General features: G+C 42.2%; 1 protein-coding gene across 1 annotated transcript in view; it reads right to left on the bottom strand.

Annotated features, from left to right (window-relative positions):
* Positions 1-991: 991 nt before the first annotated feature.
* cct3 (chaperonin containing TCP1, subunit 3 (gamma)) overlaps positions 992-17001 on the bottom strand; it is a 21462-nt gene continuing 5452 nt past the window's right edge. Inside the window, exons 3-14 of the mRNA XM_060921873.1 lie at positions 14894-14944; positions 13699-13761; positions 13497-13593; positions 9164-9281; positions 8811-8997; positions 7916-8065; positions 5903-6035; positions 5696-5777; positions 5402-5582; positions 3885-4130; positions 3562-3693; positions 992-1460 (exon numbers count right to left, since the gene is read on the bottom strand). Of these exons, the coding sequence (XP_060777856.1) occupies positions 1368-1460; positions 3562-3693; positions 3885-4130; positions 5402-5582; positions 5696-5777; positions 5903-6035; positions 7916-8065; positions 8811-8997; positions 9164-9281; positions 13497-13593; positions 13699-13761; positions 14894-14944 (1533 nt within the window). The 3' untranslated portion in view covers positions 992-1367. The remainder of the gene's footprint in view (positions 1461-3561; positions 3694-3884; positions 4131-5401; positions 5583-5695; positions 5778-5902; positions 6036-7915; positions 8066-8810; positions 8998-9163; positions 9282-13496; positions 13594-13698; positions 13762-14893; positions 14945-17001) is intronic.

Here is a 17001-nt window from a genome sequence, read left to right as displayed (position 1 = left end):
TGCATCTTCTTTTTTTTTTTTTTTTTTTTTAAAGATATTTTTTTGGGCTTTTTGCACCTTTATTGGATAGGACAGTGTAGAGACAGGAAATGAGCGGGAGAGAGAGACGGGAAGGGATCGGGAAATGACCTCGGGCCGGAATCGAACCCGGGTCGCCCGCATTCATGGTATGGCGCCTTAACCACCTGAGCCACGACGCCCCCAGTGCATCTTCTTCTAATGGCTACTTCTAGCATGATATACCATGTCACAAAAGTCATCTCGAACTGGTTTAATGTACATGACCATGAGTTCAGTATTCTTCAGTGACCAGATCTGAATCCAACAGAACACCTTTGAGACGTGGTAGAACAGGAATATGAAAGTGCACCTGAAAAAAATCTACAGGAATTGTCTGATGTTAACATGGACCACAATCTCAAAGGAATGTTTCCAATGTCTTATGGAACCCATCCAGTGAAGAATTGAGGCCATTTTGAGAGTAGTTCACAATATTCCACCAGGCAAAGGGAAGCTCTATCTCGTATACTGTAATAAAGTGTTTGGTGAGCGTATCTTAAAAGCAGATTAAAACATTGACGGCCAAGGAAACTAAAACAGTCAGTTGCTCAAAAGTCAGTTGTGTACTTCCTGGAAAAATGACACGCCAAAAAGCAGTTCATGTTGAATAATCATAATGGAGTTGATAAAGGGAACTTAAGATGAAGCTACAACATAGTGCAAGTTTGGAGAGTTAATAAATAAAAGATCATAAAGACTGGTTTCTGTTGATTGGTTTAGATCAGGGAATGTCTGCTCATCCATGTCACATGTCTGCGATCTAGGCTGTGGTTAAAATTCAAACCCACTACATTTTGTACCATGCACTGGTATAAACATCTTTCAAGATTCAGGCTTCCTGTGGTGGTTTCACCACATAGTATAAGAATTACTTTTTGCATTAAACGTGTACAAAATATTTCCTAGATACATTATCTGGACAACAGATGGAAACATTTCAAAAAGACTTTTAATATCATAGTGGTGGGAGGTAGCGAGCATGAAATTTAGAAGAAAAACGCAAATGGGGGAAAAAAATGGATGCATCACCAGTAGCAAATCAAAACCCGAGCTGATAACTATGGAGTGAAGCATCAGAGGGCATGTACACAGTGACGAATGTAAACACAACTAAAGGTCTGTTTAATTATTACTCACACAGGGCTTGAACACAAAGATCCAAGTAAATCTTTACATCAGCAAGGACTAATGGTAGAATAAAAACCAGAGAATGTGTTTAAGAGGTCAAGTCGATCAGAAATCACTGTTAACTATTTTAGACATCCATCTTCTTGATCCCCTGAGACCCTTGCTTTCTTCACTTCATTTTACTCAGCGCCCTGTCCTCCCCCTGTTTTCTCCTCTCCCTTCTTCTTGTGCCCAGACACGATGTCGTCGATGCGCAGGAGTAGGATGGCCGTCTGAAAAGACAGAGTACAGCTCAATAAAAAGGGAGAGGAGGATGACAGAGGAAAGAGAAATGTACGAGTACTGAGGAAAAAGAGGATCATTAAACTCAGTGAAAATGTAGGTTGGTAGAAGTTTATACAAATAGATTACAAAAGTTTCTATTTTAAAAAAATGCATAAAGAGTTTAAACAGTTCAGTAAATACAATTGAAAAAAAATTACTGTACTAAACAAGGTCTGTGAAATTCATTGACAATTTGAACACTCTTCAAATATCAGAAATTGAAATGCAAATAAATCTCATCATCTCTAGCCGCTTTATCCTGTTCTACAGGGTCGCAGGCAAGCCGGAGCCTATCCCAGCTGACTACGGGCGAAAGGCGGGGTACACCCTGGACAAGTCGCCAGGTCATCACAGGGCTGACACATAGACACAGACAACCATTCACACTCACACCTACGGTCAATTTAGAGTCACCAGTTAACCTAACCTGCATGTCTTTGGACTGTGGGGGAAACCGGAGCACCCGGAGGAAACCCACGCGGACACGGGGAGAACATGCAAACTCCGCACAGAAAGGCCCTCGCCGGCCCCGGGGCTCGAATCCGGACCTTCTTGCTGTGAGGCGACAGCGCTAACCACTACACCACCGTGCCACCCATGCAAATAAATGTGACTTTAAAAAAAATTAAAACACCCAAAATACTTTGTCACTTAATGCTTCTCTACTGAAATGAGTTTCCTTAACCTTCTGGCCCTGGGGTCACTTGGTCTAGGAATAAATGGGCTCTGAATAAAATGTCATTAAGATTTATTAAACAAATGTGCCCTTAAAGTGACCTTAGCTGGAAGCGTTTAACTTTCAACACACACTGATCAGAGGCTGCATCTCAAGCAGTGCTCAACTGAGCATGTAGTGTGCAGGTACCAATGGCTTTATGTTATACCTTATGGAGTGAGCCACTAAGGATTTGGCCTCACTGTGCATTATTCCTGCGTGAAGGTCAGGTTCTTGCACCCAAGAAATCTCAGTTAAAAACATTCAGTAAAAGTATTATAGGTAATTTAAGCTTGTGATGAAGTTATACTGCCTCCTGGTGACTTTCTTTGCCTTTATGACAAACAAGTGCTGCGCAGTGGTACTGCTCATGTTCTCCCCATCAGTGTGGAGATCTAAAATAACAGCAGCCCTAGCTGTTTTATTTGCATCTCTCATGTTTAACACTCCTGATATTTTTCAGTAATGAAAGAAAATTGACAATACAAGTCTAATTATGACTTTATGAAATCAGCACTGAATCTTAGGCCCACTTTACACGGGGACGGTCTGAAACAAAAACGCAAAAGTCCGTTTTCATTCTCACTTTTTTTCCGCATCTACACGACCGTTTTCAAGGAGGAAATCTGCGTCTATACGGTGACGCATAAATGTGTGGAATTCAATTGGATGTGCATGCCAGGCGGCTAGGTGGTGCTGTGAAAGACCTCCGCTATGTCTGCACGCATGCGCAACGTCTTCCGTCTTGTCTGATCTGCACATCTGCGCCGCGAAAACTTTGACTACTCTGGCTATGGTAAGAAAGTAAGTAAAAAAGTAAGAGCATACTATACCCGCCTCTGTTCATTAACGGTATATGTGCAGATTCGGTATAGATGTTCGAAGGACTCCTGGACGTTTATTAAAGCTGCCAGAGCAGCTTGAAGGTCCGTTGGATCGATGTAATCAGACATGCTCTTACTTTTTTACTTCCCGGGCTGGCATGTACAGTATATGACATATGTATGACGTAAACGCGTACCCGACGTGAGCAGATCCGAGCAGAGTTTCGTGTATTGGGTAGTTTAGACGGATATGCAACGGGGGCTGTTTTTAACTTATCCACTCTGGAAGGCGTTTTCAATTTTTTCCGTTTTTCAGCCTCGGAAACGCCGTCCCCGTGTAGACGAAAGGCACTTCCGATAAAATATTTAGTCGTTTTTACCCGACAGCATCCTCATGTAAACGGGCCCTTAGAAGAAAACTGCAATGCATCCAAGAGTCGACCGTTTTCCTATCCATGACTTATATACAGAGCAGAATAAGAGGAGAGACATGTGCTTTAGAGTGTATACCTCTACTGCGGTCTTGTATGTCTGGGCTTTGACAGCCAGCGGCTCCCAGATTCCCAGCTCAGTCATGTCTGCCAGAGTGCCCGTTTCTCCATTAACACCCCATGAGGTGCTGCCCTCCTGAGTGTGCTTTGCCTAGAGGAGTACCGGGGATTCATTTTAATACTTAAAATGTGAAAACCAGCCAAAATTCCACAGAGAATAATATTAATTTAAAAAACTATTTACATACAGAAATCCTCAAGTAACACATGTGCAGATTATGTGGTAAGGGGGGAGGGGAGACTTGCTTGGACACACACAGACATGCACACTATCACACTCACCCTAAGGGATGTGAGCACACGGATGGTGGAGGCTCCACAGTTCTGGATGAGGGTGCGGGGGATGACCTCAAGGGCCTGGGCCACAGCACGGTATGGCCACTGCTCGACGCCAGTGAGGGCTCGTGAGCGCTCCATGAGCCTGTGAGACACCGCCATCTCTACAGCGCCACCGCCTGGCAGCAGACACGGCTCCAGCAGCACGTTACGGCACACCTGCATCGCGTCCTGCAGGTTACGCTCCACCTCCTGAAACGCCAGCACACGCATTTCAGAACATCAGGACTCATAAAGGGGAGATATGATGTGCCACCATTTCATGAATTCTTCAAAGAAAGGTATCCAAGCCAGGGCTTTGAACCAGAATTTTTTTCCTATTGGTTCGTTCCGAACAGAAACGGAATTTTAACGTTTCCGGTTTTGGGTTCCACCATTAAATAGACGTTCCCGAACCGGTTAGAACAAAAAAATTTAGTTCCCGGAATGGTTAATTACGTTCCCTGTCAGCTGTTTAACAAATGGCTATAAAGTTATGTCTCTGTCTCATCCAGCTTAAGCCAAATGTAGGCTAATTCTATTACAACCTTCATTAAATAAGACAAGAAATAATTCAAAATTATTTCAAATGTTGGCGATTTGGATTCTCAGTATGTCTTCCCATCTACACAAACAGAAAAAGTGCCAAAAATGAAAGATAATTCGTTTAGTGTGTTACCAAAGGCTAGTCAGGCCCTATGCATTGATGGGCTAACAGAGGTTAACGTCATTTAATGTTCGCGAGCCTCTCATTAACGTGGACAAATATATTGATATCGTGTTTGAAATTGACGTTTTTGAATAACGATAGACTGCAATATTTACCTCTTATTTAAGATGTGGAGACGTGATAGTAGTCCACCCTCCCGCTCTCTACATTCAGTCAGCGAATTTCACACAGGAAGTGAACCCCAGTGGGTCATAGAAACTTGCGCAGGAGAAGAATGACTTTTTTTTATTTGTAGGCTACGGAAACTTTGAGGAACGAAATAAAAACCAGTATTAACCAGTTACCATTATTTTTAATAAGCGTTTCTGTTCCGGAACATAAAAAATAAAGTTTCTGGTTTCGTTTCTGTTCCATGTGAAATAGAAAAAGTTCCCGGTTTTCGTTTTCGTTCCTTGAACCGGTTCAAAGCCCTGATCCAAGCTATAAATGTGATTTGTCGATGGAAGAAGTTCTAATCATGCAATACCAACATCCTTATCACACATGAAAAAGTACAAATAATCATGACTGCATTGCTCCAATAATATTCAACCTCGACACAAAATTACACAAGAACAGTTTTGGGAAGACATGCGTCTCTCTTACACGACCTTAATTATTCAATGCTCCAACCTATTTGGCATCCATGACCAACATTCTGTTTACTGCCTAGAGGTAGTTTAGACGCAATGGAAGCCAGCACTGGGAATCTCTGACCAACAGATTGACAGCGTGCATGGACAAGCATACAAATGCCTTGTCTAATGTCTCTCACCGCCAGGATCTCCTTGCTGGCTCCTCTCAGCAGGATAGTGCAAGCTTTGGGATCTTTGCAGTCCGTGACAAAGGTGAAATACTCATCACCGATTTTCTTCACCTCAAACAGGCCTGCCCCTGTTCCTACATCTTCCTCACGTAACTCATCCGTCCTGCTGGCAATGCGTGCTCCACAGGCTCTGAGGGACAGAGGAAACAACGTTGAAGGATGACGTAAAATTCATCATAAAAATTCCTCAGAAAAACAAATAACTGAGGAAAAAGTTGCACTACTCTTTAACTCCCGTCTTACCTGGCAATGCGATTGTTGTCTGTTTTACGGACGCGACGGATTGCAGTGATGTTGGCTTTCATCAGATAGTGCTGAGCAAGGTCTAAGATGGAAAAGATATTTCGGAGGAATCAATCACATCACATGAAAGTGTTAGCAGCATGGATCACAGCATGTAAGCGTTCTATGCATGTGCAACGCAAAACATGTGCGTGCTTGTGTTTGTACCAGAGATTCCCTTCTCGGTAAAGATCAGGTCAGGTTTGAGGCGGATAATATCTTCACAGATCTGCTGGATGTACTCTTCCTCCATCTGCAGGATTCTGGCAAAGTCTTCCTCACGAATAATTTCTATATCCGTCTGGAAAGAGTAAAAATGTTCAATAAAAGTTTAAAGCTGTGTGTGGCAGTAAATGAGAAATGTACAACCCCAATTCTAAACAAGAGTCATCAGGAGAGGACATATCCCCCCCAGCCCTCACTCCAAAGTTTCCTAAATTGAATTTGTTGCCACGGAAATACAGGAAAAAAAAAATCCACAGAAATCCCAAAATGTCAAAAGGCACAACTCCTCTAGGGACTTAACATAACTGTCAGGTTTCGTGAAAAAGTCCCAGTAGTTTGTGTGTTATGCTCCAGAAATTCAAATGTTTACAGATGGACAGAGCGATAGCTATATCCCCCTGCATTATATACCAGGGGATAAAAAGTTAAGATGCTGTGTAAACAACAACAGAATGTGATAATTTGCAAATCTTGGAAAACCTATATTTCATTTAAAAATAATACAACCACATCAAGTATTGAAACTGAGAAATTTTATTGTTTTTTTGAAAAATATGCTCATTTTTAATTTGATGTCAGCAACACCTTTCAGCAAAGTTGGGGCAGGGACAACAAAAGACTGAAAATGTTGTGTAACGCTGATAAAAACTAATTTGGTTAATTGGCAACAGGTCAGTAGCATGACTGTGTATCAAAAAAGCATCCCAGAGAGGCAGTCTCTCTCAGAAGTAAAGATGGGGAGGGGTTCACCGCTCTGTGAAAGACTGCGTGGGCAAACAGTGCAACATTTTAAGAACAACGTTCCTCAATGTAAAATTGCAAAGAATTTGGGGATCACATCTATGGTACATCATATCATATTAAAAGATTCAGAGAATCTGGAGAAATCTCTGTATGCAAGAGACAAGGCTGAAAACTGACACTGGATGCCTGTGATCTTCAGGCCCTCAGGCGACACTGCATTAAAAGCAGACACGTGTCTGTAGTGGAAATCACTGTATGGGCTCAGGAGCACTTCAGAAAACCATCATCTGTGAAAACAGTTCATTACTGCATCCACAAATGCAAGTTAAAACCAAATATAAAGAATATCCAGAAACACCACCGCCTTCTCTGGGCCCGAGCTCTTTTATGACGAACTGAGGCGAAATAGAAAATTGTCCTGAGGTCTGAAGAATCAAAAACAGAAATGATTTTTAGAAATCATGGACACCATGTCCTCCTGGCAAAAGAAGAGAGGGACCATCCAGCTTATCAGTGCACAGTTCAAAAGCCAGCATCTGTGATGGTATGAGGGTGCATTAGTGCACATGACATGGGTAGCTTGTACATCTGCGAAGGCTTCATTAATGCTGAACAATAAAACACATTTCAGAGCAATATACTGCCATCCAGACAAAATCTTTTTCAGGAAAGGCCTTCCTTCTTTCAGCAGGACAATGCCAAACGATTTTCTGCACATGTTAAAACCACATGGCTCCGTTGTAAGAGCGTCCAGGTGTTAAACCGGCCTGCCTGCAATCCAGACCTGTCTCCCACTTAAAACACCTGATGCATTACGAAGCCCAAAATACAACAAAGGTGACCCTGAACCTGTTGAGCAACTGAAATTGTAGATGAGGCAAGAATGGGACAACATTACAGCAATTGGTCTCCTCAGTTCACAAATGTTTACAGGGTGTTGTTAAAAGTACAGATGATGCAACACAGTGGTAAACATGCTCCTGTGCCAACTTGCCAAATATGCTGCTCACCTCAAATTCAAAATGAGCGCACATTAAAAAAAAAAAAAACACTCAGTTTCAACATTTGATATGTTGCCTTTGTACTATTTTCAATGAAATATAGGGTTTCCAAGATTTACAAATCACCACATTCTGTTTTTATTTGCCGCTAGCACAGTGTCCTAACTTTTTGGGAACTGGGATTATATATTATTTTGATTCACTGACTTACCTGGCTCTCACCCTTCTTGTACTCGAGGGAGCAGTCAAGGAGCACGATACGAGGATTTTTGATGAGACGTCGCATGCGAGGGTGCGTTACATCTTTATTTACCATCACCCCCTTCAGCACGCATGAGTCTTCAATGATTCCACCAGGCACCTACACACAGCCAGACCAGCCTTTGAATAATCTTATTTCCTATCGTTTATGCTGAATCACTGTACTGGCATAAAGTCCACCCTCTTTAGGTGCATTGTTCACATACCGGTAATTCTAAAAATCCCAACATCAAATTTTTCCTGAACGTAGCCATTTGCAAACTTTTTTTAAACCAGTTCTCATCTCATTATCTCTAGCCGCTTTATCCTGTTCTACAGGGTCGATTTACCAATTTATTGAGAATAATTCTTACTTCTGAATCTCTGACCCATTTTGTTAGGAACAATATGTAGATTTATTAAAATTTTACATTACTATAGCACACCATAGTAGCTACATGGTCCTAGTGGACAGTTGCTAATAAAAGTTTCAGTAGATTTTGACTTACAGCCACAGCCTGAACCCTGAGCAAATATCACTCCTCTTTAATACAAAACTATAATCATTTTACGATGCAAAAAGCACCATGTGCCTTCACAAAGTTTAAAAAAAAAAAAGCCAGCACAGATATCTTCTGACTTCAGGAACCTTGTATACTTCTACAGCAACAAAATAACTGGCATCAAACTAACATTTCCCAACATATAAGCATAAGAAAGCACAACCCAGGCAACTACAGAATTACACTCAAAGTGCCATGTGAGCTGTAAGATTTCAGACAGTATTCGTCGTTGTTTTTCTCTCTGACTTGCTTCTTCTCTTAATCCTTTGTGACAGAAAGATCCCAAGAGAAATAATCCCTTACCTTTTCCACCTTGGCATACTTTTTAATATCGATTTCCTTGCAGCCGTTCTCCTCCAGCTCCACGGTGCGCACTGCGTCCAGCGCAATGTTACAAGCCAAGCTTGACCAGCGACTCAGTGCCTTGGTGTTGATGGCAGAGTTAATGATCTTCAGCATCATGTCCCGATCATTTGGGTCGACTGGCGTGCTACAGGGGAAAAAACAGCTTACTGAACGTGTCATCATCCAAAGCCTGGGTGTAAGTGTGAATCACGTGCTTGACATTCATGCAGGCAAACTTTCAAAATGCACTGAATATAAATGAATAATCCCTCTAACACATTTCATCATCCTGGCTGGGAAAAAGACACTACCTGATCTCTTTGAGCATGCTGAGCATGTCATCCAGAGCCTGCCTGTAAGCACTGATTACCACAGTGGGATGCATCTGCTGCTCCAGAAACTGCTCCGCCACTGACAGCATCTCTCCAGCTACACGCAAAGACAGATTCTTATTACAGTGTGACCACTGATATCATTCCAAACAGTACTTTCGAGTCATTTCAGTCATTTAAGCCCCCACCATCAACAAACTATTTAAGTCAGTTTATTCGGATAGAACTTTTAACAGACATTGTCACAAAGCATTTTCACAGAAAATTAAAGACTTTAAACAGACGAGCCAATTTTATCCCTTATAAACTCATTTATCCCTGATGAGCAAGCCTGTAGTGACAGTGGCCAGGAAAAACTCCTTCAGATGACATGAGGAAGAAACCTTGAGAGGAACCAGACTCAAAAGGGAACCCATCCTCATTTGGGTGATAACAGACAGCATGATTATAAATAACTCGCTTCCATAACTGTCCCCTTTATGGTAAAAGTACAACTTTGTAACCAGGAAATTCAGTATTAGGGAGTTCAGACAGAAATCTGAAGTACGGCCAAGAGTTGTACAACTGATGTTATTCATCAGCATTATTTCAAAGATTAATTAAAAAATAAATAAAATCAGGAAAATCAGTCCAGTGGTTCAATTTTTATGGACATTTTTAGGTCTCGGATATTGTTCTTTTTATAAAAATGGGCCTGCAAAAACAATAGACAATTAGCAAGGAACAATGGCATGGTTTAAGAAAACAAGTGCTAAACCTTAGCCTAGTAAACTAGACCCACCTGCCTAGCGGCCAAAAATATTTTTGCCTAGCGAATGGGTCTAGCCTCGCACCATATAAACAAAAACACCCCGGGCATCAAATCATGCCCGCCAATCACAACGCAAGGTTTTTGTTTGGATTCTTTGGGCGGGCTTTTGCAGGAGTGACGACAAAGCTGCGCGACGCTGGAGAAAGCACAGCAGGAAAGATGGCTACGGCTAGTGAACGGCACTCGTTTGACTCCGCTTTGGAATCAGTTTTAGAAGAATTAGACTTGGAGTTTTCGTTGAAACATGAGCAGGAAGAGGCTCTCCGCTCATTCCTTTTCAAGAAGGACGTTTTCGCCGTTTTGCCGACCGGCTATGGCAAAAGTCTGATCTACCAGCTGATTCCGCTCGTAGCCAAAAGGATGGGGCTAGTTTGTGCAGTACGAAGAATTAATAAACAGCTTTGAAACATTACTTTTTGATTGTTTCTTATTTTCCCGTTATTTTAAATTTAAGGGAAATTATTTCACCAAACACCACTAAATAAAAACTCTCAAAAACAGTTTAAGCAAACCCTTGAAAAACACTTGAAAAAAATAAGCGTGTATGTTAAGTATGTGGTACAGACTCCAAACTTGTGGTCATTATCTCCAAACTTCTTAATATCTAGAACCTGTTTATTAATTAATACGCATTTTGAAAAATTATTTATTTCAAGGCCTCCCCCACTGCTTTCTGTCGCTCTGACTACGTCACAGTCACTGTTGCGCTGATTGGTCAGAGCGTTGGCCTATACGCACAGAGACAGTTTGAAAGACAGTGGGTTGTTCCTCCTACCCGCTTCGGAAATGTCTACGGATCGAGGCCAGACTAAATATTCACATTTAGTCTGGCTTGCCAGGCTAGCTAAACCTGGGAATAAAACTATTTTTGTTATTAGATTGCCAAATTTGACAATTTTCTGTGCTACGCTGTTTTTCCCCCCACAGAATCCAGGCGTTTCAATTTTTCTTTTACTTACACACAATTAATGAGGCTAATCAGCATAAATTATCTAATCTACATACGGCGGCTGATGAACATAAATGGTAATAAAAAGAAAACCTATTGATGTTTTATTGCATGAATAATATCTGGAAGGGGCGGCACGGTGGTGTAGTGGTTAGCGCTGTCGCCTCACAGCAAGAAGGTCCTGGGTTCGAGCCCCGGGGCCGGCGAGGGCCTTTCTGTGTGGAGCTTGCATGTTCTCCCCGTGTCCGCGTGGGTTTCCTCCGGGTGCTCCGGTTTCCCCCACAGTCCAAAGACATGCAGGTTAGGTTAACTGGTGACTCTAAATTGACCGTAGGTGTGAATGTGAGTGTGAATGGTTGTCTGTGTCTATGTGTCAGCCCTGTGATGACCTGGCGACTTGTCCAGGGTGTACCCCGCCTTTCGCCCGTAGTCAGCTGGGATAGACTCCAGCTTGCCTGCGACCCTGTAGAAGGATAAAGCGGCTAGAGATAATGAGATGAGATGAGATATCTGGAAGTTTCTGTGGGCCATAAACATCTTTAAAAGTGTCTCAACCAGCTAATTTGCAGACATCATAATTTGCATAAACAGGCTAATTTGCCCACACACATTAATTAGGCCTAAATAAATACCTACTACCAGTGCAATAGATATTACCACGTGCTCAGTGTATATTATGTAAATGACTGTAGATTGTATATCTTGTTTGTAAATTTTGTCCATATCTTGTAAATTTGTAAACCCTTTTGTCTGTACATCATCTTGTATCTCTTATGTAAATCTCTCATGTATAGATTGAGGACTGGTTTTGTAAGGCAGTGCACTGAATTTCATTGTGTATCTTACACAATGGCAAAGTAATCTTGAATAATGCAAAAATTATTATATTCTGCCAGTAAGTTCAGCTGAAAATGCTTTCAATAGCTAAACCATGCTTCTGACAGTTATTTAAAATGTGGCTATAAAAACCATAAAGGAAGCATGCATATTAGCATATTTTAACCTAATTTGCATAAAACTGCCAATTCTGAAATGAGGGGTGCTGGTGTTGAGAAGCGACAAAACGCTTGTTCCTCAGCTTAAGTAATCAGAATGAAAGCACCATATTGGGCACAAGAGATCAATCTGTCTTGCTACACATGCTTTTTTTTTTTGTACAGATCGCGCAACTTGCCAGGAAAGCTTGTGACAAATTCGCAAAACTCGCTGACAGTTCGATTGTATGGTTTGAGTCTTGAACAAGCTATAGTGTGTGTGTGTGTATATATATATATATATATATATATATATATATATATATATATATATATATATATGGTTTGACATCTGCATACGCACACATCCCATAATACACTAGGCTATCCCTGGTCACGGGCCAAAATTTTTTTTTTTCCTAGCTAATGAGGAGCCAGTGTTTTGGGGCAAATCACTTGAGCTATTAAAACAAAAGCACACTCCAGATACAGCGCCATGGGATACGCACACCTGTCTGGAGCGTGTGTAGGTTAAATATATCCATATTTAAGCCAGAGGTTAAGCCACATGCATTAATTTATGTATGGACCATGTTTAGACATGGGAAATTAATATCAAAACAGATTATGAGCAGCATCAATAAAGAATATAAAAAAAAAATCCCACCTAAAAAAAGGATGAAATTTGAAATAGATAAATAAATAAATATTTGGTGTATTAATCGATTATGCAAGCACCATATTGAACGCTGTCTGAACTCACCATCATTATAGGTTTGCTGAAGTTATCAATTTAGAGAATTCAGGCTTTCGTCTAAACCGGGGAACAGGGGCGCTGCGCCCTCTTACTCTCGGCGTGCGCCCCCTTACCGAAATGCCGATTGAACCCCAAGTCACACTTAGACCATGCACTTATATGCTACTGCACAACATGCAATCTTTCTCAAAACGATCTTTTCTCCATGAAAACATCCCAGCAACACCACGTGACAATGTGTCTGATCATCAAATACGTTATAATTACTCCAAAAATATTCCAATCATAGTAGATACACCGCCAGACGGTGCGAAAACAATCCGAATTGGCGTTTTCCAGACTGAGGTGCCATGTTGTTTAGTTGTTTACTTGTCGCAGCTGCTCTCGCGAGATTTGACATGGGTTACATACAAGGTCAGCTGACTTGTACAGCGAGATTTCTCGAGACTGAATGACCTTTCACCCACCGGCGCGGGAGCTTTTGACAGAAGTAGTTCGCGAGTTGTTTTTGTTGACACTTGGGCATTTAAAGATGTCATCTCGCAGCACGAAACGGAAGAAAGACAAAGACTGTCCGGGGCAGAAGATTACTTCTTTTTTTTTCAATGTTGACAGACAATTTGTTACAATTTCCCTCTCAGATAGCTTCAGAATGTCCCATTGTAGCTTCAATTTTTCAAAGGCTTCGCACGGCGGGGGGGGGGGGGGGACAACCGGCACCATCCCCCCCCCGCTTCGCTCCCTCACCATGGTGAGCGCCCTCATACTAAATTTTTCTAGAAAAAACCCTGGAATTCATAGATGTTACAGATCCCACTCACCCAAGATGATGACTGAGGTAGTGCCATCTCCCACCTCCTCATCCTGAGTGCGGCTGATCTCAATCATGGACTTGGCAGCAGGGTGCTGCACTTGAATCTGCAGGGGAAAGAAAAAAAAAAAAAGTTTGTGAAATAAAGCAGTCAACCAAAGCACAGGCAGAATGTACAACGATCAGTCAGACTTCTAGAAATGTTTTAGTACCTCTCTCAGAATGGCATTGCCATCATTGGTCATGACGATTCCTCCCATAGGGTCCAGCAACATCTGTTAAATAACAAATTCAGATAAATTTCAGAATAATTTGATGAAAGCCTATTAACACCATCAACAACCGTCTTTAGTGCTGCAAATCATAACTGGACAGACGAGATGAATATCTGATTACATGGTCTTTCAATGCTGTTCACCGAGATGCACCGAATCCCATTTAGACCTGCCCATTTGTGATCAGTTCACCGAGAATGGATGATAACAGGTCCATCCAAATACTCAGTATGCACTAACGTTGGTTAAGAACCTACTACCTGACCATCACTGTAATACGTTCAATGGGTATGCAAGTGATTAGGAAGGACAATTCGGATGTGCTCCACCACCATCTCACCCGTTCTTTGACCTGGACGTTTACAGACGACGTATAGCCACATATGCTGTGAAAATTTCCCTCAGAGCAGTGATGTTTGACAATACCACAAAAATGTCTTATGCTGCGAAAATGGCACTTGACAGCACCACTCAAAAGCAGCTTACATCTTCTTGAAGAGTGACTCATGCAGCTTTTTACGCAGTTATACAAGACCAGGGTAAGACATTTTTCATTTTCTTTTTCCTTGTGTGATTTTTTTTTTAAATTGAATTTTTCCCCCCAGTTAAAAAAAAAAAAAAAACTCCGTCTGTTTTACTTAGATGACTGTCAACCTGAGGTAAAAAGCAAAACTAACACCATAGTCCATATTCTTTCTATTTTTCCCCAGGGAATAATAATTCTTATTATTCGGGCTCTAGCTGACGTATGGGATAGCGTAGTGTAGTATGTTGGCACACTTCAAAACACAAACAGATGAAGTAATCATCAGGGTACCAATCGACTACTATGAAATGCCTACAGAGTATTCAGACAACCTACAGATTATGATGTACTGCTTTTTGTGTACCATATAGTAAGGCAGTATTAGAAATTTGGATGTGCCCAGTACCTTAGCTCTATACTGCATAATACCTTCGTAATGGGTGTTAGTGGGGTGATGCATCTAATTTTGGGCATTTCTATCCAGCTGGGAATAAAGTGATGTAATGTAGAAGGGTGTGGCTCTCAGTTACAACTCTACAGCAAAAGCCACAGCAATTGGTCAGCATGCAGCTGATGCCAAGTGAAGAGCATTTAATCGTTACACACCTTCATCATAGCTCTTGGTCCCAGACATGTCCTGATTACATCTGCTATGGTCTGAAAAACAAAAGAAAATATGTGTTCGTCAACATACCGTAATACAGATCTGTAATCCAAGGGTGTAGGAGTCCATTATAAACAGGCATGAAAACAGGTCGGGGTGAAAAAGGTGAGAAGGGTGCGCAAGTGGTGACGTGGCCTCTGGTGTTGTTTATTTTGTTTGGGGGGTCCTCCCCCAGAATAAATATTATAGCCTCCTTACTAAGTATACTGTATTGACATTTGCACAAGGACATACAGTACAAATACAAATTCAAATACATGTAGTTATAGTGAAATTATGCCCTGGAAAAAAAATGTGAATAATAGAACGAAGAAAGTGGAGAACACACAAGGAATAGTGATCATTTTTTTCCTGTTATTTGCCTGGACCACCAGTGTCTCCATGGCCCGCTTTCGCCGAGTTGCCACATGTTTCAGCCTTGCCCGCTTCTCTCCTTCAGCAGTCGGTTTCTTGGCCTGCTGAGCACTGCAAGTTGCTTGAGAGCCATACTTGCTCTGCTGCTGCTTTTCCTCCTTGTTCACCCTCTGCTGGTGTTTGTATGTGGCTGCTGCAGAGTTCATGTTCTTGCACAATGTTCTGTCCACTTCCCCAAACTTCACGTCCTCCTTTCTAAAGAGCTGCATAGCTGTCTCCCCCTGGACATCAGCGTGTACTTGACCGTCTGTATTGCATTAAAGGTTTCCACATTCATATTGCCACTCCTTTGATCAATTACATCATTCATCAGACTAAATGAGGACTCGACTCTAGGTCCATGAAAGATGGAGAGGCAACACTTAACCAGTGCACCCAGGGAGGGGTACTTGTCTGGTTTGTCGAAGACATGACCCCACCACTCCACGATGCTCTCTCCCTCCTTGAAGCTGGGGATGGTCAGGTCAACACTGAACTGCACAAGTTCCCTCTGGATATCCTGGTCTGCTGGCAAGAGGTGCCCCAGCATACCACTCAGCCTGCCAAGATATGGAAGTACCTGCAGCTTTCAGTTCTTTTTAAATCAAGGCTGAATACTTTCTTCTTTGCTGCTGTCTTTTATTAAATCAAATTTGAGACTTTTAATTTGATTTCTTTCAGCACGGACAGCACTACAAAATGGCGCCTCCACTATACAGTGCCCTATATACAGGGATGTGATTTGGGGCTGGTGAAATTATCTGAAAATTTTAGCCGGGGGTCTGGGGGCCGCAGGCCCCCAGCTGGTCCAGGGCAGCAGCCTGGTGGGGGGACAAGGGGGGAAGCCCCCCGAAGCTCCTGGGTTCTGGGGTTTTCTGACTTAAAAATTGTACTAAAATGGCAAGCAAACACACAAGAAAAAAATTGTCATGATTAACACATTCAAGCCAATTTAATGGTCAACATGCAACTCTGACACACTCTCGCTCACTCTCACACACACTCTCTCTCACACACACACACACTCTCTCTCTCTCTCTCACTCTCACTCTCTCTCTCACTCTCACACACACTCACTCTCACACACACACACTCTCTCGCTCTCTCTCACACACTCTCACACACACACTCTCTCTCTCTCTCTCACTCTCTCTCTCACTCTCACACACTCTCTCTCTCTCTCTCTCTCTCACACACTCTCTCTCTCTCTCTCTCTCTCTCTCTCTCTCACACACTCTCTCTCTCTCTCTCTCTCTCACACACACTCACTCTCTCACTCACACCCCAAAGAACCAGCGCGAGCAGGGCCCGCTAGCCCCGCGCCTTGTGACGTAATTCACCCCGAGGCGAGCCGCGGTTTTTCTCCAACCATTCCCAGCAGAACTTTTTTTTCACTATTCTGTCGATTTCTTTAACTCGATTTGCATCTTTACGCTCGATCACGGAGGCTGCCATCTTTCAACTCTTTGTTTGAAGCGAGCTTACGTACAGCTATAACAAGCACGTTCATTGGTTGTTACAGAGCGATGAGCCAATCACGTACCTCGTTTCATCTCATTGACGCAATTGCGTAAATGACGTAATTACGTCATTGAGATGAAACGAGGTACGTGATTGGCTCATCGCTCTGTAACAACCAATGAACGCACTTGTTAGA

Source organism: Neoarius graeffei, chromosome 5 (assembly GCF_027579695.1).
Source record: "Neoarius graeffei isolate fNeoGra1 chromosome 5, fNeoGra1.pri, whole genome shotgun sequence".
NCBI lineage: Eukaryota > Metazoa > Chordata > Actinopteri > Siluriformes > Ariidae > Neoarius > Neoarius graeffei.
The sequence above is the reverse complement of the archived record's forward strand: the minus strand, read 5'-3'. Positions and strand labels throughout refer to the sequence as shown.